Source organism: Hippoglossus hippoglossus, chromosome 17 (assembly GCF_009819705.1).
Source record: "Hippoglossus hippoglossus isolate fHipHip1 chromosome 17, fHipHip1.pri, whole genome shotgun sequence".
In the NCBI taxonomy this organism is placed as follows: domain Eukaryota; kingdom Metazoa; phylum Chordata; class Actinopteri; order Pleuronectiformes; family Pleuronectidae; genus Hippoglossus; species Hippoglossus hippoglossus.
In genome coordinates, this window is record NC_047167.1 from 5,655,644 (window position 1) to 5,678,931 (window position 23,288).

The 23,288-nt window shown below is 42.0% G+C and overlaps 1 protein-coding gene and 1 long non-coding RNA gene across 5 annotated transcripts in view; one reads left to right on the forward strand and one right to left on the reverse strand.

Annotated features, from left to right (window-relative positions):
• Positions 1–780: 780 nt before the first annotated feature.
• Positions 781–22,704, reverse strand: LOC117777817. Its single transcript, XR_004616674.1, has 3 exons — positions 22,694–22,704; positions 18,912–18,918; positions 781–953 (listed from the first exon to the last, which is right to left on the reverse strand). It is a non-coding gene; the product is annotated as an uncharacterized LOC117777817 (long non-coding RNA).
• Positions 5,875–23,288, forward strand: part of slc6a9 (solute carrier family 6 member 9) — a 74,618-nt gene continuing 57,204 nt past the window's right edge. Inside the window, exons 1-2 of one of the 4 annotated variants that reach the window (XM_034612786.1) lie at positions 5,875–5,919; positions 22,377–22,669. In XM_034612786.1, the coding sequence (XP_034468677.1) occupies positions 22,640–22,669 (30 nt within the window). In that variant the 5' untranslated portion in view covers positions 5,875–5,919; positions 22,377–22,639. Of the gene's footprint in view, positions 5,920–6,655; positions 6,860–20,816; positions 20,985–22,376; positions 22,670–23,288 lie in introns of those variants that run through there. The other 3 variants (XM_034612785.1, XM_034612784.1, XM_034612787.1) reach the window with 3 other exon arrangements.

Consider the following 23,288-nt stretch of genomic DNA (forward strand, 5'->3'; position numbering starts at 1 on the left):
ATGGTAATGCCCATAAATCCTTTGTTGACAGCTGACCAACAATCTGCTGTTGTGCAAACATGGTCAATATCAGCAAGCTCAGCTTTAAGGTTACTGATAACCTCACTGAATTCTTTATTTAACAGTCCCTGAACCTGCCTTCTTGAAGGCACACGTCTGCCTGGTTGCAAACCATTCACTAGTCTGATGAAGGAGGGCTTTTCCACTTTACTCAGAGGCTGTAAATCTCCAACAATGTAGTCAATTACGAGTTTGTCTACCTGTTGCTGGGAAATCCTACCCTTGAAGGCTGCAGACAATGTGGTTTGGGTCATTTGGGGCTGTTGGCAGGGGTCTTGGTCTTTTTTTGACTTTCAATTACTTGGAGATAACTTTTTAGGCTAGCTGGATGCTTCAGCTCCACATGCCGTTTTAAATTAGATGCGGATGAGGCTGACGTCCGGACTTGATTTTTCAGCGCAGGACGACACAATTTGCACAGAAAGGTGAGATTTTTACTGTCGGAATCTTTATCAGACAGTGTGTAAAAATCCCGCAAATAATAATAAGGTGCATCGGATGTAGTCGCTGAGTCTGCGTCTCTGCTTTCACTTGCCATTTTTATATGAGGCCGAGAGCTGTTGTCTTGGAATACGTTGCTTGTTTGGACTACATGTGTGTGCGATGAATCATGGGTAACGTAGTGCGAAGTCGAGTTAGTTGGTTTAGGTTAGGCTACATCGCGGAAATTTTACGGGCACTGAGCAATGACATGGTGCAAGCATTCGATTTACACAGCGTCTCTCCTCAGGAGAAGGAAAACATTCCGTAACGTTTTAGCTAGACCTCAGATAATATGAACGTGTTCACCGTTCAAATTCATTATTTGTCATTAAGTTGCGTTCAGTTCATCGTTCTCATAAAAATGAACGTGTTCAATGAACGTGTTCTTTTGAACTCGTTGATGCACAACACTGAAAGTAGGACATGGATACACCACTCATATTGTAATGTGGTTGTGAATAATTGTGCCAAATGAGGCATTTGGTGTAACATATCATTTTAGTTTGGAAAAAGACTCTGTTGTTATGATGAGCACATATAGAAATTCTTTATATTCTGATTCAGCCTCAAGCCAAGGTAGAAGTCATTTTGTGAGCCATTTTCACTGACTCTCATGATTTCTGAGGGTGGCCCCACAAACAACCTTTCCTCTGCCCTGTTCACAATGAAACTACAGGGCCCTAAGAATTGAGGGGTTCCAATTGGCTTGGTTTCAAGTCGGTGCCCTGAGAACCATGAGCTGGACAAAAAGGAGTTTCATGACCTGATGTACGAGCAGCCGTCGTGCATTAAGTTGGAAGTGTTCAAAATGTGTAGTACAGCATGGGGAACATAAACATGACACTCAGAGTCCACGACAGTGGTGGCCCCGCTCTCAATCAGAACAGATGTAGCCATGACTGGTCTCAAGCAAGCTGGCATTGCTCTGAATATGCTGGTGGGAGCCATGTTTCTGGACCAGGATTCCTGAGATGAAGCCATTGCATAGACTGAAAGGCATCACATAATCTGGTAGACCCAAGGCTGGAGCTGTAGTCTAAGAGTCTTTTCAGTTTCTGAATACCTTTTTGTTTTCAGTCCATTGACTCGGTTCAGGGGCAGAGTCAAGAGAAGCAGCATGAAGCACAGGAGCCAGTAACATGCTACAACCAGTTCATCAAGGTCATTCCATACCTAGTATCATAGGGTGCACATGTGAATGTATATTTCTGACCCTTCAAAGTAAAAGCAAACAAATACTGGCTATGCAGATCCCAGTGGGGAAGGCTAAACAAATTTCTACAACAGGGTAAATGTTTGGACTTGATTGCGAGTGAGGCCGAAATTGAATTCACATCACACATCTATAAAGATTACTGAACAATTTAATCTATACTTTAAGATCTTATGAAGTGTCATTCCGTAGTTCTCTTGGCTGATTGGCTGTTGGGATAGGGAGAATGGAATATTGCAGGGGCTGGATGTCTTAACCAGTACACTTTTCTCAATGGTGGCATAATTATAGGCTTTATGCCATTAATGTCTTGTTGAGATGAGAAGCTCTAGCCTCCATTCCGTCTCTGGTATGAGATGTAAACAGCCCGTGTGTGTGTGTGTGTGTGTGTGTGTGTGTGTGTGTGTGTGTGTGTGTGTGTGTGTGTGTGTGTGTGTGTGTGTGTGTGTGTGTGTGTGTGTGTGTGTGTGTGTGTGTGTGTGATCAGTCAGCCTCTGCACCATGCTGCCTAAATCACAAGGTCGAAAAGCATTTTCAACTGCCAATGGAATGTGTGGTACAGATAAAGAACATCAAAACATCTCCTCTGCATAGCAACTGTTTGACCATTTAATACAATAGCCGTCATTGGATTTTCTCTAGGTGAATTAGAAAACATAATTTTGTCGACTTACAATACAAAATTATTCCCCTCATTATCTTTATAATGTCCATCACTCTTTTGACAAGTAATCCTTTATTCAGCCCTTCTGTTAACTTAAGAGAAGCTTAATGTGCTTTCACAAAATGATAATACAGCAACAAAACATTTATAAAACAAATAAAATGGAATTATATCAAACAATGTAGCATGTACGACACTGTGTGACACTGTGATCTACTGGTTAGCACTGTCACCAAACAGCAAGAAGGTTCCCAGTTTGAATCCTGGTTGGGCAGGGAACTTTTTGTGTGGGGTTTGCATGTTCTCCCCTTGTCTGCACAGGCTTCCTCCCACAGTCCAAAGACATGCAGATTGGGATCAGGTTCATCAGAGGCTTTTGATTTGATTGTGAGGTTGTTTGTTTCTGTATGTTGCGATATGCTAGCGACCTGTCCAGGGCCACTCTCACCTAAAGTCAGCTGGGATTAGCTCCAGCCCACCTGTGAACCTGAAAGGAAAGTGGTATAAATAATGGATGGGTAGATGGATGGACAATGTAGCACTGCTTTGAGAGAAAACCTGGTTCTCTGTCTCCTTTTCCTAAGTCACCTCACTCTGTCCTCTCCAGTACTATCCCTTATCGTTTCTTTCATGTTGACAACATTCACTCACTCTTTGACTGTGACAGTTTCCTATGGTTGGGTTTGGTGCGTGATGGGGAAACTGTCACCAATTTCCTTTCAGGGTTCACTTTTTTTCTGCTCCTGATTATTTATTCATTCTCCAATAGTCTGCCTAGCAACCACTGACATTTTGTAGGATTATTTATTTTCTTATGCAGTACTTTTACTTGCAATGAAGTATATTATAGATGTATGAATTCTTAAATGCAAGAGAGGATCTTAATACTCTTTTAAATTCCTAACATGTACCAGACTGGATTTCCTTTATTGTGGCAAAATGGACCGAGCTCTGTCTCAGGCCATGTTCTCCCTTCAGTTATCTGCAGGTCACATTCCTTAAAAGAACACTCGCTCATGTACGGAAAGGACAACACGTTCACACACACATACTTCTCTGCACAGACACCATTCTTGGAAGCTTTTATAAAAAAATCACTGCCTTTATTTTAGAACTTTTGAGCATCAAGGTATTAACAAATATCGGCTGACATTTGTGGCTATTTTGTCAATTCCGGAGCATTAGACTTTATCTTGTTTTGCACCTTTAATCTCCTCTCTTTGTGGGAGATTTTGACCAACACAGCAGCAATCCATTTGGACGCACATACACATATATTCCGCATTCCCTTTTTTTGATTTCACTTTATCTTTCATAATTATAGTTTTTTGGGGGGCAAATGACAACGCAAGTACTCAAATACTTCTAACGACTATTTCAGCAGACGTGCCAGGTGGGATTAGGGGAAAAAGGTTTTCTTTGCAGGGGGGTCGCGGAATTTTTGGTTGATTAGACAATTTTTTATATTTTTTTGATTTTAAATTTTTTTCTACAAATTTAAATTGTCTTTAAATACACATTAACATGAATCCAACATATTGTAGCGAACGGATAAATGGAGGCAGAAGACGTTATCTTTCAGTCAGCAATGCACACACTGCAGCTCCTATACCTTGCACATGTTTAAAATAAAAACATGAATATATGAACCTGTGTATTATTTGAATAGCTTAGTATTGAATGCACAATAACAGGGTAGCTATGTTTATACATGGCACTAGGCCCAGTTTAATATAAAACACTATTTTATACAATGTATATAGTAGGGGGTCCCTTCTCCATCTCTCCATCAGTTTGGGGGTCCTTGAACTGAACAACGTTGAAGACCCCTGATATAGACAACACCACATCATATATTCAATGAAACTGGCTTTTTGAGATTTTTGGATTTAATTTTGATTGTGAATTAAAGCACGTGTTGGATTGTGGTTTCCTCATCCTACACATTCTCACCTCTTCCACCGCCTTTGTATCGGACTGGGCAGATGTTTAAAATACACTGCAAAGCAGAACTGATTCCTCAGAGCTCTGTTTACAGTCTTTGGTAATTCACATTTATCACTAAACTACTGGGTGCTTGGATTCTGTGGCCATAAGGCAAAACAGAACTGTCATTTTTCCAAAACCTGATCGTGCTTAATGCTGAAACATGCATAATTCAGATTCCCAAGGACCCCCCCCCCCCCCCCCCCCCCCCCGGGCATTAGCTCACTGTGTTTTCTCACTCAGTGTGCAAACAGCTACACATCTCAGATAGTTGTTGTTGTTGTTGTTGTTGTTGTTGTGAACACTTCTGAGCAGAGAATTTACTGCTGCGTTGTTTAAATGTGAAAAACAAAGTCTGGGCAGAGTCTGTACCGATTGTGCTCACATTCTCTGACAGTCGTGTGTGAAAGCGGCTCTGAATTCTCACCATCACTGTTCCTCATTCGCAGTATTTTATGTTAAGCAACCAACTGCAGAGTAGACAACCTGCTTCCTGTTGACACTGGCCCAGTGCGCGTAACTGGTCACATGATAAACGTTTTCAGGGGCACATTCATCTCTTTTTGTACCATTTTGCTGATGTTTCTAGGCTGAAATATTAAAATGTAACTACACCTGTCAGATATGGGCGAGTTAAATGTAGTTTTAAAATAAAAGTACATGTTTGACCAATTATTATATCATATTATTAAGCGCTATGAAATCATTAGATCATTTGTACTGAAGCAGCCGTGTAAGCAACAGGTGGAGCTAGAGTAAAATACATTATAAACATTTTTATATACATTAGATATATTGTGAAAAAATTCCCAAACCACTGGTTTACTCTTTAGCAACGTGTTTTAACAGCTTGTTATACTATATATTGTTTAAAATCCTCATTTTAAAAGAACTAAAGCTGTCAAGTAAATGTAATGGAGTAGAACATACAATAGTTCTCTCTCAAATGTATTATAGTGGAAGTATGAAGTAAATAAAGTGCTTACACATTGTGAAATAAAAAACAAATATTTGAGATTTTCAGTATTTGTGACGTGTAAACTGTCCAGCCTGCAGAAGAGGAGTTATCATATCTTTGGGTGCATATGTTCTTCTCTTAAGTGGGGGACAAAATAGGCTTGTTTGAGTTTAAATAAGTTTATTACAATTACAAGCTACTAGGGGCAATATATTGAAATCTTCATTGTTGGACAAGTTTTTCATCGTAAGTAAATGACATTAACACTGAAGTTACTCACAATAACGTAGTCAAGTCAAAAAGGTTGGCGAGAAAAACAAGTCCCGTTATCTATCTACCGTTAGATTCTTCAGTGTGAGCTGTCAGTGCCTCACAGGTTGTGCAGTATATTTGACCGCCACCCCCAAACCCCTCACCTCCCTCCTCTCACCCCAGCCTGTGACCACCTCCACCGCGCCTGCATGCGCGTGTCTCCTCCTCCTCCTCCTCCTCCTCGTCCTCCTCCTTCCTCCGCTTCCCCAAGACCCCCAACAACCCGATCGGTCCAGAGACAAGGTAAAGCCTATATCTGCATGCCTGGGGGGAAAAAACAACACCCAACGTCCATCTGCATCTGTCATCCGCCACACATGCACTCATCTGTTGATGGGCGCCCCGCAGCCTCCGTGCACGGCACCGGTGGCGCGCCGCAGCCGCGGCCACACCACACCTGTCTGGAGCACCGCGTCGCCTCATCATCTGCCTCCGCTCCCCCCACTGATCCGCACGGTCATCACAAACACACACTGGGCAGCATCGTCGGACGCGATCTCATGCGGTGGCGCAGCGCGCGGCCAAAATCACAAGGGGTCTCTGTGAGGAAGGGACGCGGTGCGGTCTTCTTAACAAAAGAATGAGCAACACATGTCAGCGCGTTCCTCCACTGAACACGTGTAGCTGCACACACACACACACACACACACACACACACACACACACACACACACACAGTGACATGCATTGTGTCAGGGCTGCAGGCTGCGTACCAATATATAGTGTCTATTCAGCAGCTCAGGTCTGGTTTCTATAGCGAGTTTAAGGGTTTTATGTCCAAATGTGGAATTACGCATGATTGGGATCTAATTGTTTTCATATGCAGCCTCAGTTACAATGAACCAATTACGATTAAGTGGTAGATAAGGAGCATTTTTTTGTTGCAAATGCATCACACAGGCTGAAGTGTCACGGGGTGAAGTGATGGAGCAGCGTTGTGCACCATGTGTTCCTGACAGGTAGACACAGACAGAGAGCCCTCACGCACTGCTGCCTCCACCCCCTCAGTTGGAGCTGCACAAGGAGGGGCAGGAGGAGGAGTTGTTTGGCTGACTGTGACCGGAGAGGGACTGAAGACCAAGGTGCTCGTAACTTCCATTCAACCAATATCAGCGGGAAAAGTGAGATAGAAACAAATGCGCACCCGCAGCCTGCAGCCCTAAGGAGAAGGCCTCCCCCACAGGTAAGACAACACCTTGAGATAAGAGGGAGAGTTCAGGTTTAAAAAAACTAAGCGGGTCACTAGACCAGGAGCTGTGATGTGGTTGTATCTTCTTCAAGGAGCTCTGTGTGTTGTTGCATGATGGGGATGGGGATTGCATGGCTATTTGGGCATTAGGAGGAACACTTTCAACATGTGTCCAGGAAGTGCAGACTCACAGAGGTGGTTCCTGTCAGACGCAAGTCACATTGTTTAAAATCCGCGTGGAGCAACACGTGGCACTGGTTGTGCCCGCCCCTCCCCCTTGTTGTGGAATGGAGGGGGGAGGTGTCATCCCATGCTTGGACTGGTTCTAACATGCTACATACAAATAATTAAAAGTAACAACCTTGATGCTAATGACAACGGTAATTATTTTCATATTGTATCCAGACCAATGGTTTTATAACCCTATCCCACTGATGTCAATATTGAAAACATAGGATACAGCATTATTTGTAACATTAACACGTATTACAACTGGAGATGAGCTGATCCCACTGTTTTGCTGTTCATATTTAATGAAGTACCTAAACACACTGTCTGAGGGTTTTTTCTGCTTTTCAATCAACCATCAATCCAATTGTATTTGAGTTTGCTGAGACTGTGCTGGCGTGTCACGGTAAGCGTGAGTGAGGCAAATTGTAAAATGTGATTGATTGATTACATTTGAGTTCTGTAGCCCATATTCACAAATCACAATTTGCCTCACAGTGCTGAGCAAGGTGCAACATCCTCTGCCCTTAACCCTCTAACCCCTAAAAAGCAGAAGCAAAATACAGTATAATGCTGATACAGCTAGACACAGATTATTCACAACTTTAAGACAGGTAACTGGTCAAAATGTACTGGCTGATTGGTGTATGAGTAGTCAGATGTATTTTCCTCTGCATTCAATCAACCAATCAAATGTTATTTGTATAGCCCATATTCACAAATCACAATTTGTCTCATAGGGATTAACAAGGTTCGACACCCTCTGCCCTTAACCCTCAACAAGAGTAAAGAAAAATTACCCAAAAACCCTAATAACGGGGAGGAAAATATAGCAACCTCAGAGACAGCCACATGTGAGGGATCCCTCTCCCGGGCTGGGTAATCTTCCAAACCCTTCCAGCCTGTTTTTTCAAAATTCCCATTGCAAAGGGAAACAATGAGAGCATACAGAGGTATGTGTGATTAGCTAATATTAATTTACTTCTAATTAATAGTATAAAATCATGTTTAATTGCCACTGACAGCATTTTCAGTGGCAAGAAAAAGTAAGTGAACCCTTTCATGTATACGTTTGTCTTAAAGGGGACATAGCATGCAAATTCCACTAAGTCAGAAACGTCATGCTTGAGCGACTCGATTGAGCTTCCTGGGTTTTGTGTCGTAACAAGGCACTGGAAGTCTCCCTACATGGTCTTGCCCGTCGCCCCCCCCCCCCCCTCAGCGCCACACAGCCAACAGTGTGGAAGACTTCCGCAGTGTTCAGCACTACTGTAACACCGGCCAAACACACCGAGCCCCCCCCACTCGTTACGCCGGGGTACAGTAGTTACGCCGGGGTACACCGGACGCGGAAGCGCCGCTGCAAGGCAGCGCAGCGCCGTTCTCCAGCACGCAGCCGCCTGGCTGTTCACACGGGACGAGCATTTCTCCGCTGGTCAGCCCCATAGACTGTATATATAAGGTCAGCCCGCGATTCTGCTTTCTCCGCTTGTTGTTGTACCCGTTGAATGTCGGGGTTCGGGGGTAAATGATGGTATTCATAGCCCCCCCACCCCTCTCTTTCTCTGTCTGTCTGTCTGCTTGTGTGCTTGTAGTGGATGGGCAGAGGGGGACATTTAATTATGTGATTGGGAAAATTAAAACTCCAGGACAACAGAAGGGGAATACAAAGTATGGGATGCATATTTGATAATTTATATCATATAAAATATGTAATTTATATCGTTTAAAATCATAGAGGGGGAGGGGGGAGCTGGCTCATTAGCATTTAAAGGAACAGGCACTCAAAACAGGTCACTCTGTGGAGGGCTGTTTTATACAGGGTAAAAAGGGTGCTGTTTTATATGATCCTTGTGGTATTTTGACCAAAGTATGTTACAGACATTTCATTAAGACCCCAAGGAACCATATCAACTTGTGGTAAAATGGGCATGCTATGTCCCCTTTAAGATTCAATGTAATCATCATTCTACAATGCAACTTTGTATAATGAAATTGCAGATGTAGTTAATTTGAACTACTCACAAGAAAAACAATAGTTGTATAAATTAATGAATAAAAAACTGCTCCCAAGTCTTGTGATCTAGCAGTGGATGCCTTAGTATCGTTTGCCAGGCGGCAGGGTGATCAGGCTGAAGCTGGGGGTCACTCTCTTGAAATCTTTGTCGGTGTCCTCAACTTGTGTGTCGCCGCTCTTTCACCGGGAGACATATGTTTTCTTTATTTTTTGCTTCTGTCGCGAGTTAGCACCGTCATTCACAAACCGACTTCTCCTGGATTCCGTTGGACATTGTACTAGGAGACCAGGAGGAGAAAGAGACAGGCATTCACGTCCAGATTTGGTCTTATCAGTCACGGCTTGATATCAGTCAAGTGCAACACATTGGTAACACTTACTGTCAGTAACAGTTCCACCTTGTTGTCCATCGAAGAAAATAAATCCCTGCTCTCACTTTACCCCATGTTCCTTGTCTGTAGTATTTTCTGCAGCTAAGCAACCGAGTGCAAACGCTCATGTCTTCCTGCCTCTGGGCTGTAACAACACAATGACATTGAGTGGCAAAGGAATCTTAAAATGTATCTGTGTTATAGAATAATATCATAGAGGCTGGACATCAGTAGAAGTTGGGTGATGGAGAAGGACTTGGCTCTAAACTAGAAGTAAATCGAAAGTTCAAACAATACAAATATAGCTTTTGCAGTGGCTCAGTCTGAGGCCGGACCATGAGCTGCTGTGAAATGACCCCAAGATAACTGTTCACACCGGACACCCTCAAAATGTTGTTGAGCTGAAGTAGTTCTGTCTGATGAATGGTCTGAAAGTCCACCTAAACATGGTGAGGGTCTGATCTGCCACAAACACAAGCTCTTGTTTGAAGTTGTTACGGCCAAAGGACGTTTGACCAGCTATTACATCCAAGGGGTCACTCAGTTTTCCACTAGGAGTCTTTAATTTTGAATTGGATTATTCATTAAAACTTTATATATCTTAATGTCATTAATGTTACATCACATCACAAAAACAATGATATGTCTGTGGCTACATGTTTTGAGATATACCATATTTAAATAGTATGCTTTTAGTATTTCATTTTCTATGATATCATTGAAAATGTAAGATATTTCCTGGCATATCATACATCAAGCAAGTGTTGATTTGTCGAGAAAATAATCAGCTTCTTCATTGATGACATTTTTTTTTTTTTCAAAGGATGTCAATGACACACTTCAATGTCAATGATCCCACTATCAGATAGGGAAGAAAAATGATCTATATGCTGTGATGAAATCCAATCAGTTGCTGGACTGAAGGGTAAAAGTGGCGTATGTCAACAGAAGTTGTGCATGCATGAATGGCAGTAACTCCAACACCAAATACATGCTCGCACACCATCCCCCTTTCCATTTCATCCTTATCCACACACAGGAGAGCCTGTCTTTCTTCCATCCATAGAGTTCTCTGTTTGCTTTTCTTATTCACTGGTGACATAGTCTTGGCAAAGGACAGGGACTCCTATAGCCCACGGCTTAGTCGTCTTATGTGTAAACCAGAGTAACAGTCAGTTTGCAGTTTGAAATATTAAGTGATAATAATAACAGAGGCCAATGGTGTTGAGGAATGTTTGACCATCCTCACACATTACTTTATATGCCAATATATATATATATATATAATGTACATTATATTATATCTGTACAGGAGAATAGTGCCTGTCTGTGGACTTGGGGGTGACACTTGCTCATGCTTCTCTGTTAGCGTTTGTATATTGTTCCACCTTCTGGTCTCCTTGATGCATCAAGTCTCCATTAAAACCTTCTGCATAAGACATCCGCTTCTGCCTGAGTTCTCCTTTCACCAGCTTCCAGGAAACTTCCATAACAAATGGTATATCTGAAAATCAGTTTTATCAACAGTAGTCAAACTTTTCTGCCACCTTACACATCACCGCCTCATTAGATAGCAATTTTCTAAATTGCAAATTAAAGATGAATAACGATCCGCATTTTTTCTGCAAAACCCTGACATCTTAATACAGATAACGTTTCAAAATGTAGCTAAAACCACATTTTAATGGCTCGAACTCAATGCACAAACAAATGGTTTTCACAAGGAAAAGGCAAATAACACCACAAGTCACCGCCAGATTTTATCATGTGCAGTGAAGTTTGTCTTCAATTTACCCGTAACCCGCTGTGACAGACAGCAGATCCTTGGATGGGGTTAGGTTTACAGCAGGTGAACGAAAAAGATCTCTGTCATCAGTGCTCCTCACTTTGCCCCCTACTGTCATTAACTGAAACGCGACTTGGTTTTATTTATGTCGGAAATTGATCGCTAACATCAGTACACAAAATTTTGAAGTTGGTTTTATATTAATCTCGTGTTTACAACTTATTTCTACAAATTAATTAATGCAGATTTAAGGTAAAACAACAAAAACATTTGGTTAAAGTCCTAAACGAAAATCTGTGTGTAGTTAATAATAACTTCATGACTATCAATGTTTCCATGTTGCATTTTTACATGGACTATTGGAGTAGGGCCACTTTAAAGGAAAGACGTGAGGTTTCGAGAATAAATTCTTTATATTACGAAAATTAAGTTGTAATATTATGAGAAAAGGAGTTGTAAATTTAGATTACAAGAATAAAGATGTACTATTATTATTATATTACGATAGGAAAAGTTAAAAATGACTAAGAATAAAGTCCTAATATAATGGGAATGCAGTCATAGTTTTAGGCTACGTGTTATGTTGGTGGGGGAAGATCAGATGATCAGCCTGTTGCCTGAGTTAAAATGAGAAATGTGTTTCGTGTTTCTCTTGTTTATCAAGTTCTACCTATAAGTTTCACACTAAACAAAATATTTAATCTTTTTGCTCATCAGCTCCACATTATCATACGTATCTGGATTACGTGACGGACTCAGGAAGTGAAGAGTTTATCCTTCCCGTGGTGCACAAAACGCAACACAGCGTCTCGCCCGGTCCCCAGCAAATTTATTGAATGCCCAAAGGCACACCATTTAAGGGTTCCACGCTTAAGTTGAAAAAATCCCAACATTGTAAACTGGTTTGCTCTATTTTCTCGAGGAATAGAAGCCTGAACCCTGTAAAAGTGATTAGCTCAAAATATTTATCATTTATCTTATGTTTGTCGTTGATCTTGCCTTTGATCAATATTTTGCTAGGGAATGCCATGCACTGCCGAACTTATAAGTAAAAGGCTTGCAGCTTACAGTTTATAACTGTAAGAACAGTACAAACCCCGTCCACAGTCATTAAATCACTATATTCAATCACTATATGACATAGTCCATTTAATGGTCCTTTTAAGAATAATATAAATCACCGTAAGAAAAAAAGAGCCCCCAGAACACAGTCTCATTGAATCTCCTGGACCTTCAAGGTTGGACTGACTCACAAATCCATTGTGAGTCACAATGGATTTTCCCTTGTTGGCAGAGAGACAACCTGCTACTCAATGTAAGAGAAAATGCACAACACCAATTGGTACAATCAGTCAGACAACCGCTTGAGGCACGTGACGAATAGGAGAGACTTTTGAGGAGTAGTAAGGCACAGTTGTACACGTGTAGAGCAACAAAGTCCGTGGTTGTAGATAATGCGAAGAAAAAAAAGGCAATATTACATTAAAACATGCCAGAAAATGTCTAACAATTTAAAAAGAGATTATGCAATTGAAAAGGGAAGTAGGGCTTTTGAGGGAAGGAAATGACAAGTTAATCTAAGTGTACTCAGAGAATGAAGCGAAAGGCAAAGATTTCTATAATCTTTGTGAAATTAACTTAAGATCTGTGTTGAGCAAATAATTTGTGTCTGATGACGCTTATTAGGGCCCTAAAACCGACATTGCGAAGGCCTTATTGCTTTTCGTTTGTGAAAAGGGACGTTTTTTCTAACTCCACTGTGCATTCTCACCTATGAGTCCTACATACACGATCAGGTGTATTGACGATGGCAACCCCGCTGGCTAAAAAACCAAAGGCACAGGAATTTCAGCCCTCATGGGCAGAAGATTATGGCTTTGCTTTTCATAAGGGCAGTGCTGTGTGCACGTAATGTGTCTTGAAAATGTTGTTTACTGAACGTCCAGTGTTAAGCGCCACTTTGAGACAAAGCACGAAAGAAGTTTCAAAGATCAGGCAGACAAGGGAGAATCAATCAAACGTGCAGTGTCCAGGTATGAGAAGCCAACTCTCTCAAAGTCTTTGCCACTGCCAAAACCATGCGACTGAAGCAAGCTTTCGCAATTCTGAATATGAGTGTGGTTGGTGGGGTTAATGACAAACTTATCATTGTAATCATAATGAGATAAACATGTTTCTTTAAACTGTTGCTCTATATATAGCCAATATGGATGGAATAAAATGACATGTCTGTTGGAAATATTAATGTGGTTCAATAATAAAACTTAATGTTAACAAAATGTTGATATGGCACACTAATTAACAAGAACATTTCACATTGGCACTAACTGTCAAAAAGGTTGCCGACCCCTGGACTAGAGCAAACAAAAGAGGAAGGCAGTGCTAGGAGAGATTCAATGAATGGTTTGAGAATCATGAATGAAGGGAGGAAGTCAGAGATCTCTGCATGTTGATGTTGCTTTAATGTTTAACCTCAATGTGAAGAGAGGGGTGATAGGAAGATGGATATTTTGCAATGACCACCAGGGGGCCCTATAACATAATTAAGCAGATCTGTTTTAAAAAATTTTTGGTGAGCAGGGCAGTGTCAGCATCTCTAAGATGTTTCAGTTATGATCATCAGGTGGGTTTTTAACACAAGCTTTTTGGAATCTGAAGTGGGTGGTAAACTAACCTCCCACCCTCCCTCTGCATGTGTGACAAAGCACGACACGATGACATGATGGTATACACACCTCTTAAATATCTTATTTGTTAAATGTGAAAACTTTGTGTTCTTTCTCGGGTCCTTGCAGGAGTTACGGTCATAATTTCTCTGTTTGTGCAAATCAAGGATGTTTCTTCTATATTCTGAGTTTCAGTAATTAGTCTCACTTTTTCATGATTACATATGTGTGAGAGAAAATGCTAGTGTTCAGACAGTTGGCAGATCAGCACCAGTGCTGAGTACAACCTCCCTGCTCCTCAGCAAAGGCCCTTTTCATTCACAATATTTTGATATATATTGATTTAGATGTTTAAGTAGAAAAAGCACACATAATAATACTGCATTATTAAAACTGAACAAACTAAACATCTTTTGAGCTTTTATGACAACTGAAGGCTACCACAGGTTCTCTTTCATGTTTGGAAGGGGATGGTGAGGTGAGGGGTATTCAGCTGCAACATGCAAATTCACCAATAAATACTACACACTGAACCTTCAAGTTTAAGCCAGCAGTCCACATTTGCACACCTTCTAGTTTACATTGTTATTGAAACCTGTCTGAGGGCTAAAGAAAGCATGTCCATGGCGTAAGGCTGATGCAGCTGTTCCTGCCTGCCCTGCAGTATCTCCCACCAGTGACAACCAGGTGCATACATTGGCTGAACATTATAAAATATCAGTGTAAATTTGCAGGAATTTCCCGCATTATAAAAGCTTGATTTGCAGGAATAGATTAAATCATGGGCAATATCTAAAATCCCGCACTGAAGTTTGAGCCCAGTGAGGGGACCTGTAGAGGCTGAACTAGCACACTGTTTACTCACATACTGTTAACTGACGTTTTTGTCCTTCTGATCACACACTGATTACATGCATGTAACTGAACTCATTAGCACAAAGTTACACATTCAAACAAACTGATGAGCTCTTGACCCTAAGGCATGTGTTGCACCAACCAGGATAAACCTTTCTAGGGGTTTTCGCAAAGGTAGACACAGATTTACTCCTAAGTCTGATGTCTAGATGTCCATTTAAGACTAAACAAAAGAAAAATAATAGAGAAATCGTTCCCCTTTTAACCTTGTGTTATACTTTGCACATCTGTGAGTATGCCAGCGTCCATGTTAGGTACGTGAGGCTCTGTGCAGATACCCATGTACCCTCCAATTTGTCTGCACGGCCACTACGGCACAGGAGCTGTGACTGTGTCCTCCTAGTGGAGCAAGCTAGGAGGTATAATAAGAGGTGTGCTAGGTCTCTGCAGCTGTCTGTGTGCAGTCTAATTTTGGCTTCATATGACAGACCCTGAATAGATTGATCATCCTTATTGGAGGGATATCTTATTATTCCCCAAGGCAATCCTCTTTGTGTTGCTCCATTTGTGTTTGATTGCTTTTGTCTCTGGAGTCAAAATGAGTCATTTCGCGACCAAGGTCTCCATTCAAAAGATAAGAGAGCTTGACCCCTTGCTTGTGGGTGTTTGTGTTGTAGCAGCGGCTGTTCATTGACTACGTTTTGAAAAGGTTTCCTCTGCTGTTGGGCACGGTGATTTTAGCTCTTTTGTATGGGAACAGGGTTCAGAAAGAGTCCACCACTGGTATTTTAGTTTTTTACTGCCATAGATTAAGTGCTTCTGTGTTTTTGCAACACTCTCCTCCCTTTCCAACTCCTCAACCACAGCAGCCAAAATCATTTGAATGCCACTAATTAAAAAATCACGATTTGTGCACTTCATATTAAAATCCCATATCTTCTCGTTCCCAATGCCATAGCGCTATTGTAAGAATTCTTATTTTCTCAGCAGTCCACAGTGAGTGATGCATAGTTTTCTGCCTCTATTTACAGGGTGCTGAACAAAGGCCGAAGCATAGTTGTCACTGCTTTGAGTACAATCACAATTTCTTAGGCGTATTTACAATATCTGTGCACAGCGGGGAAAAGAGGCTGTCTATCATGACAAAACAGAGCGTGTGCCGTCCCAATCACACTGCTGCATATTGGCACTATTGATAACAGACACAACTGCTTTCCACACCCAACAATATGATGCACTGTAACGACAGACAGCAATAACGGATGCTTTTTTTTGTCTGGAACCAAGGGCGCCATGTCAGACCAGGGCGAAGGTCCTCACTAGGTCACAGTGTAGATGTTGAGGACATTACAGAGAAGAACTTGTGAGGACAGGGAAGTAATTGAGTCAACCATGAATTTCTTCCCATCGGTTCTTTTTTCACTTCCGGCCCACGATCAAATATCATATGTCTATCTTAACTGGCCCACTGGTAGATAGGACGCACACTTTTTTTTGTGAAACTCGCCGAGTGAGAGCCAGGTGGCGTGCTCAGGCTACATAGGCCGAGCCACGGTGCACAATGCCCAGCTAGACGCACACGGAGCGAGCGAGCGCTGACAGGTTCTCTTAGAAGACATTGATGGTGCTGCACTAAGTTGTTTACATGAAAAGAGACAAGACTAGAAAATAATTGTGTCAAGAATGAAAACCAGAGCTTGATGGTAAAGTCCAAACAGGGGTTTACTTTCTCATTTCCACACAGCTGGCCTGTCATGGTGACAGGTGTGTGTGTGAATGTCAAACTGCTGCAGACCACCCTAACCCACCATGGTGCAGGGAGAGGGGGTCTCTGAAGTTTTTAAGGCATCTGATGTCCAACATCGAGACCTGGTATGAACATCTGTCTCGAGAGATCCGAAGTGGTCGCTTGAGATGCATGTGGAGATGCATTCCAATGCAAACTGACAAACTTAGAGCTGTTCACTTGCGATCGGATCTCACTTCCCCTGCTCTATATGGTCAATGCAGTTGGGTTCATTATCATCATGTTTTCATCAGTTTGTTTGTGTGCATCCGTGTGTTGGTGTGACTGAGAGAGAGAGAGAGTTAACACGTCAAAAGGAATGTGTCCTCGTGTGTCCCAGACCACCTCTGAATGTGATCCGTGTGATCAGATCTCAAATGAATCCTCAATGTGTCTTGGATGTGCTCTTGCTTGTAGTTTGAGCTGTCCACTTGTGATCGGATAGGACGGATGTTAATACCAGGTCTGAACGGGCCTTTGAGTCTAGAGCCAGGGTGGCAGCTTTCTGTGCTTGGATGCCTAGGTGTGCTATCATTGGAATGCTAACAAACAGCTGATGGATATCGTGTTTTGTATGTGTTTTCTCACAGCACTGGACAACCTGAGCTGTTGATGGGATGATGGTGCAAGGTGAAAAGTCAGAGGATCATCAGAGGTTTTACAGTTCATCCTGAATGAAATTTCAAGGTGATCCATCTAATAGGTGTTGAGACATTTTACTCAGAACTAAATAAACCAGCCTGCTGATGGTGCTTGATGAGAAATCAGTACTTTGGTAAAGTCATTAGGATTCATTGTCAGGAAACCAATAATCTACCCAATTTCAGCGCAATCCATTCTAGAGTGGACATTTTTCAGTCTGCCAGCGGGCCAACTGAGGACATCAGTACACTTTCAGTACCCACCACTATTAAAACCATTTATTTATGATTTCATTTACTTACAGCATTTTGTCATTGATTAAGAAATCTGTCCCTGAAAGTCTTTTTTTATTGAGTGTTCCTCAATTGCTTCATCCCAGTCTGACTCACATAATTAAAAAAGGCTTAATTACACTTCAGAAGCAGCTTCATGAAAATCTCCTTACACTGTTGATGAGTTTAGCAGTTAGCTGAGACACAGTCTGCCATTTAGCATACAACATGTCAAAAAGGTTCAAATTAGTATACTTTCTTTGCCCAGAGCCACATAGAAATCTGCATATATAAGAAATTTGTGTTTTTTTTCAATCACTTTATTATGTTTCCCACCATGTGACACAGGTATTACCCAGGAGAAGAGAGGGAGTTGCAAATAAATCTTTGACTAAATAAAGGCAATGTCCAGACTACAGGCTGTATGCAAAGAGGGACAGTGTGCCTCACTTGCACTATACAGAAATTAAGCTATAATACCCCGGATATGAACACCTCCATCTTGCGCATTTGCCAGAGTCAGTGCAACAGTGATCGGGGGATGAAGCCACCGAAGAGTTCCCGTTAATACGTACTCTCGACCAATCAGCAGTCAGTTCACACAGTTTTTATAGCATCAAATAACTAATTAAAACCAAACTTACCAGAAAAGGAACACATGTTAACATACACCAGTGTGATGAGAACTGCCTTTAAATGAAAGAGACCATCAATCCAGTAAAATGGAGGAGGTGGGATTTATGACCTATACTGCAGCCAGGCACCTGAGGGCGATGGTGCTTTGGCTGCACTTTTGGAGGGCAGTCATGTTGTCCATCTTTATGTACAGTCTATGATCCAGGCCAATTATCAATTGGGCAAAGTGGCCACTTTTACTGTGTTTTAACAGGGTTGAAATGTGTTTTGGGATTCACAGCACCCTTATTGGCACCAAATCCTCCTGAACAGACAGTTATTCCTTAATCAGTGATAATTCTTTAGTTTCTCTCTCCCCTCAGGTTAAGAGTGTGGGTGAAATCCTTAAGAGCGCACCATCTTTTCCAGGCTCACATCAATAATGTTACTCAGTCCGCATACTTCCATCTATGTAACATTAATCGCCTCCGCCCGTCCCTCACACCCAACGGCGTTCTCGTTCACACCCTGGTTGCATCGATTACTGTAACTACCTTCTTTTTGGTCTCCCTCACAAATTCCTTCATAAACTAGTCCAGAACTCTGCCGCTTGCATCATTTCCAGAACCCCCTCCATTAATCACATCACTCCTGTCCTTCAGCAGCTTCAATGGCTCCCTGTCAAATACCGCATTGTTTTTCAGATTCTGCTCCTCACCTTTAAGGCCCTCCATAATCTCGCTCCTCTATACCTTTCCCAACTCCTGCACTCTCCGGTCTACTTCTTCCATCCACCTCACTGTACCACCTGCCCGCTTGACCACCATGGGATCAAGAGCCTTCAACCGCTCTGCTCCCCACCTCTGGAACTCCCTCCCACCAGACATCCGTACCATTGAGACTCTCTCCATTTTCAAATCCCGTCTCGAAACCCATCTTTTTAAACTGGCATATTCAGCCTGATGGTTTTTCATTTGGCCAACCTACATAATGTTTTATTCACTGTATTGATCTTTTTGATACATGGTTGTTTTTTTGTTCTGTTTTTATCTCTGCCTTGTAAGGTGACCTTAAGGGCTTTGAAAGGTGCAGAAAAATACAATGTATCATTATTATCAACTGAGATAATAAAACTTTAATGCTCTGCTTCATTATCTTGAAGCACAGTATTAAAATCTACTGTGAGGTGTGGTGGCAATTTCTGTTTAATAATGATACTCTATTGTATAATAATACACACATAACATTGTCTCTCGGAAAGTTCAATTCTAACACCTGCAGGTGGGCTCACCCCACACAGCCACCTATTGTAACGTGTATAGAATGAGCACAGAGCACAGGAGAATCACTTCACTTATACAATCAGACGCCCCTCCCTGCGAGGAGCCAAAAGGTATTCTTCAGCCTCTTGATGTCTGACCAGGTTGGGCAGAGTTCCTGTCTCAGATCTCCGTCCCAGACCCCTGGTGTGACTTCTGGTGTGAGACAATCTGTCTCCGAGATCCCCTATCTTCATATACAACATCAAAAGACCCCAGTCCTGTATACAATGCAGAGATCCCCTCACCCATCTCTATCAGACACACTAAGTAAAACCCCTGCTGTGACCAATTGCTCAGTCACACATGTGGGGGGCCATAAACACTTCCTTCTGCAACTTTCGTAGTTAAGTCACAGACAACATTTGTTATCTACTTCTTCTAAATACATATCTGTTCTTCTATTAAACATTACACAAATGCAAAATCTGCCATTACAGAGGAGAGGACCTTCGTTATTTTAGCGTTACATATATAACTTTTTCTTAATTCAGTAATTTGTGTAATCCAGTTGCCTTTATAGTAGGTCTGGGGCCAGTATCAAAGAATTGTATATGTTCTACATGGAGTGGGAGCAATGAGGGGGTTATCTGGGCCCCAGTAGTGCACTTTTACCCCAGTACTGTGTTGTAGGTTACTCTGGCAATGGGTAGCGCAAACACAGTGGTGGAATTTTGATGAAAATCAAGGCTTTGTAAGCACATTTTGTTCTGCCCCTCATGCTTCCCCTCATCCTCGGCTGATTGCTGTGGGGTCAGGACATTTGTGTGTGTGTGTACGTGTGCTCCATCTGTGGCCCTCTCTCTTTATACTGAGGAAAAGGAAAATGCTTTGAAATTTCAAAAGCGCAGCACCGTCACTCATGCCTGAACGAGCCACAGCAGAAACCTGCAAAGCTGATTCACCTCCTGAGCCTGTTTTTTTTTTTTTTTGAGCACACTGCTGTATGGGCAGGGCCACTTTTCTTGTTTTGTACCATTATTAAAATTGTTAGTTTTTGTTGCAAATATGGCTGAAGACTATACACTTTATTTTGTCTTAAATTAACAATGAATCATTCGATTTGTCATATAAAGAAAACACAAAATCAAACAAAATATGTTTACAAAAGGAAACTTTCCTTTCAGAAGCTGAAACTTGTGAAAACATTTCACACTGATCCAACTGGTCTCCAAATACTGATAAGCAAACCAGTATTTTCCTTCGAGTCATGCAAACAAGATCCCTCAAAAGTCTAGATACATTTTATTATTAACTTTATAGGACCTTTACCTGGAAGTTGAAAGTTAAGGTCCGGGGACATCCTTTTTTTGAGCCAACACATGGTGAGTTTGATCTAACCTCTCACTGCCACTCCTCCTGGGGTTGTCCAATAGGCTTGGCTCACATCTTGCCTTGTGTACTTACATTAGAGTCAACCAGTGGGATGGAGCAAGTGCACTGGGACTTGATTATTGACTTCACTCTTCACACCAGTTAGTTTCTCACTGCTGAGCTGGTCCGGACGTAGAAGTTGGTTTTTACCTTCCCGTTTTTTTTTTTCTTCAAACATATCGTGGATGGTAAGGTTCAGTTTTTAACTGGCTTTATTTTGAATTGTCATCTTTTTTTGTCATTGTACAGCATGCTGTGTAGGACGGACGTCCAAGGTGCAATTCTATGTCCCTGTAGACTCCTGTACATATGAGAGAGGGGGGAGTGTGTGCATGTGTGTGTGTGTTTGTGTTTGTGCGTAACTTTGAATGGTGGCTATATTGGGCCACTTTCTCCCTCCTTTCGCTGGGAGGCTTTTAGTGCACTGTCTAGGATTTTCATTCAGCGAGGCAGTGATGGAGTCCGATGGAGGGAGACGCTCGGGAGTTGGTGGATTTGACTCGCACTTACAGGACTGTGATATGCAAATTAGCTGATGTATTAAGTGTCTCTCTTACTAGTGTAGTGTAGTAAAGAAGAGCAGTGTATCTGCACCAAACATGTTTCGTAATGAAAAAACAAACTTTTTAGGTCACATAAAATGAATCAGTAACTATTTTGATGATTGATTCATTTGTTGTACACCAAACATTGTCGTGTTCCCACAGTGCCAGTGTTTTGCTTTTTTTTTTACATCACTGTACATTGATAATCTCAGCGTCATCACCAAGACACATGTCGTTTTCACTATTTTTAAGGTTTTGGAGGCCAAAAGAGTAATAATTTAATTGAGAAAATAATGTGCAAAGTATTGGTTACTAGTAAAATGTCAGCTGTAGCCTTGTCTCAACTTCAGTAATTATTTAGTTAAATTTCATTGCACATTCAATATATTTGAAAAAACTATTTGAGCGTCATCTCATTTTTACTCTCATGTAAAATATTTACTGGTACAGAACAATAACTCCAGTCCAAGCCTGAATATCTGAAGCCAACATGAGCATTTCAGAAACAGAAGCATTTTCTGCCAGTGTCTTCTAAATCCAGGCTGAGTGCTCTTTTCCCAGTTTGGCTTTCATACAGCAGTAGTCAATGGGCAGTCTAAACGTTCCCCTAACAGTTAATCTCTCTGCACAAAAGGGCACTTTGTTATGGCAGCTGCTTTGCCGCAAAATGCAAATCTGTTACTACATGTTTTTTCAAAAAACATTCCCTGCATCTTTTTGCTTTCAGGCTCCTTTTTCAAGTTTTTTATCTGCAGCTCATAGTTTTATTGAACACACGCACACACATATACACACATATATATACACACACACACAACTTGCTGATTTTGTATTATTATTTTTCACCTCAAAGCAGGTCAAGTACAAAGACCTGAGGAATTGTTTTGAATGTGGCCAAGGGGACGAGTAACTAAAAAGTGCTGCCTTGTCGTCTCCCCCCCCCCCCCCCCCTTTCCCCCCCCACTCCTCTCTTCCCCCCCACTCCTCTCCTCCCTCCACCCCTCTCTCTCCGCCTGTCACATGTCCTTTTCACAGCATAGAAAAGTTTCTGGATTAGGGCAGAATTAACACAAAGCGGCGACGCCACTCCAGCGACACTCGGCGAAACAACGCAGAAGAGGCGAGAGGGGGGACCGAGACAGAGGGAGCAACACGACGGGGTGAAGACACTAGAGCGAACCTCAACTACCTCTGAAAACTGTGACAGCGAGAGGCCATCCCAGAGAGAGAGAGGGAGAGAGAGAGAGAGAGAGACAGCAGCAGAGAGGCAGGGGTCTTTGCACACAAGGTCCTGAAGGATGGAGGAGAAGCAGTTAGCTGGGATCCGGGTGAGTTTTGTTCAGTGAACACACACACGCACATGCACACTATTACACTCTTGTGCAAACACCTGTAACACACGCATACAAGTGAATGAACACAAGGATGATGTTTGCACATCTGAGTCCACTGGGGGGATTCAGCTCCCGGGCCACCATCACTCTCTGCCTCACCTTTTCTCCAGTCTGAGCTCAAGAGACCAGGTTGTTTCATCCAACAGGCTTTTATTTTCTTATTTTGTGCACTGTCCTCTTTTTAAAAGGATTTTGCTCTCAAATTTCCTATTCAATCTACACTTAATCTGAGCTGCAGTTACACAAGGCAATACAATCGTAGAAATAACAAGCATTTTGTAGACAGAGCTCTCCTCACCACGGCAACACAAAGCATGAATCATCTACTAAACATCATCCCAAGAGGACCTAAACTTTATTCATGGGAACTTTCCAGCCACACCCTCCATCAAGCTGATTTGTGCGGCTCCACTAACAGTTAACATGTTTTCAGCCGTTTGCCGCTGAGGTTAATGATTTTTTTTAGACGGAGCTGTCCTCACCTGCTGTTCGCCATGTGCCCCGCGGAGCATGAATCATCAACTAAACGTTGTCCCCAAAAAAGTCACACAAA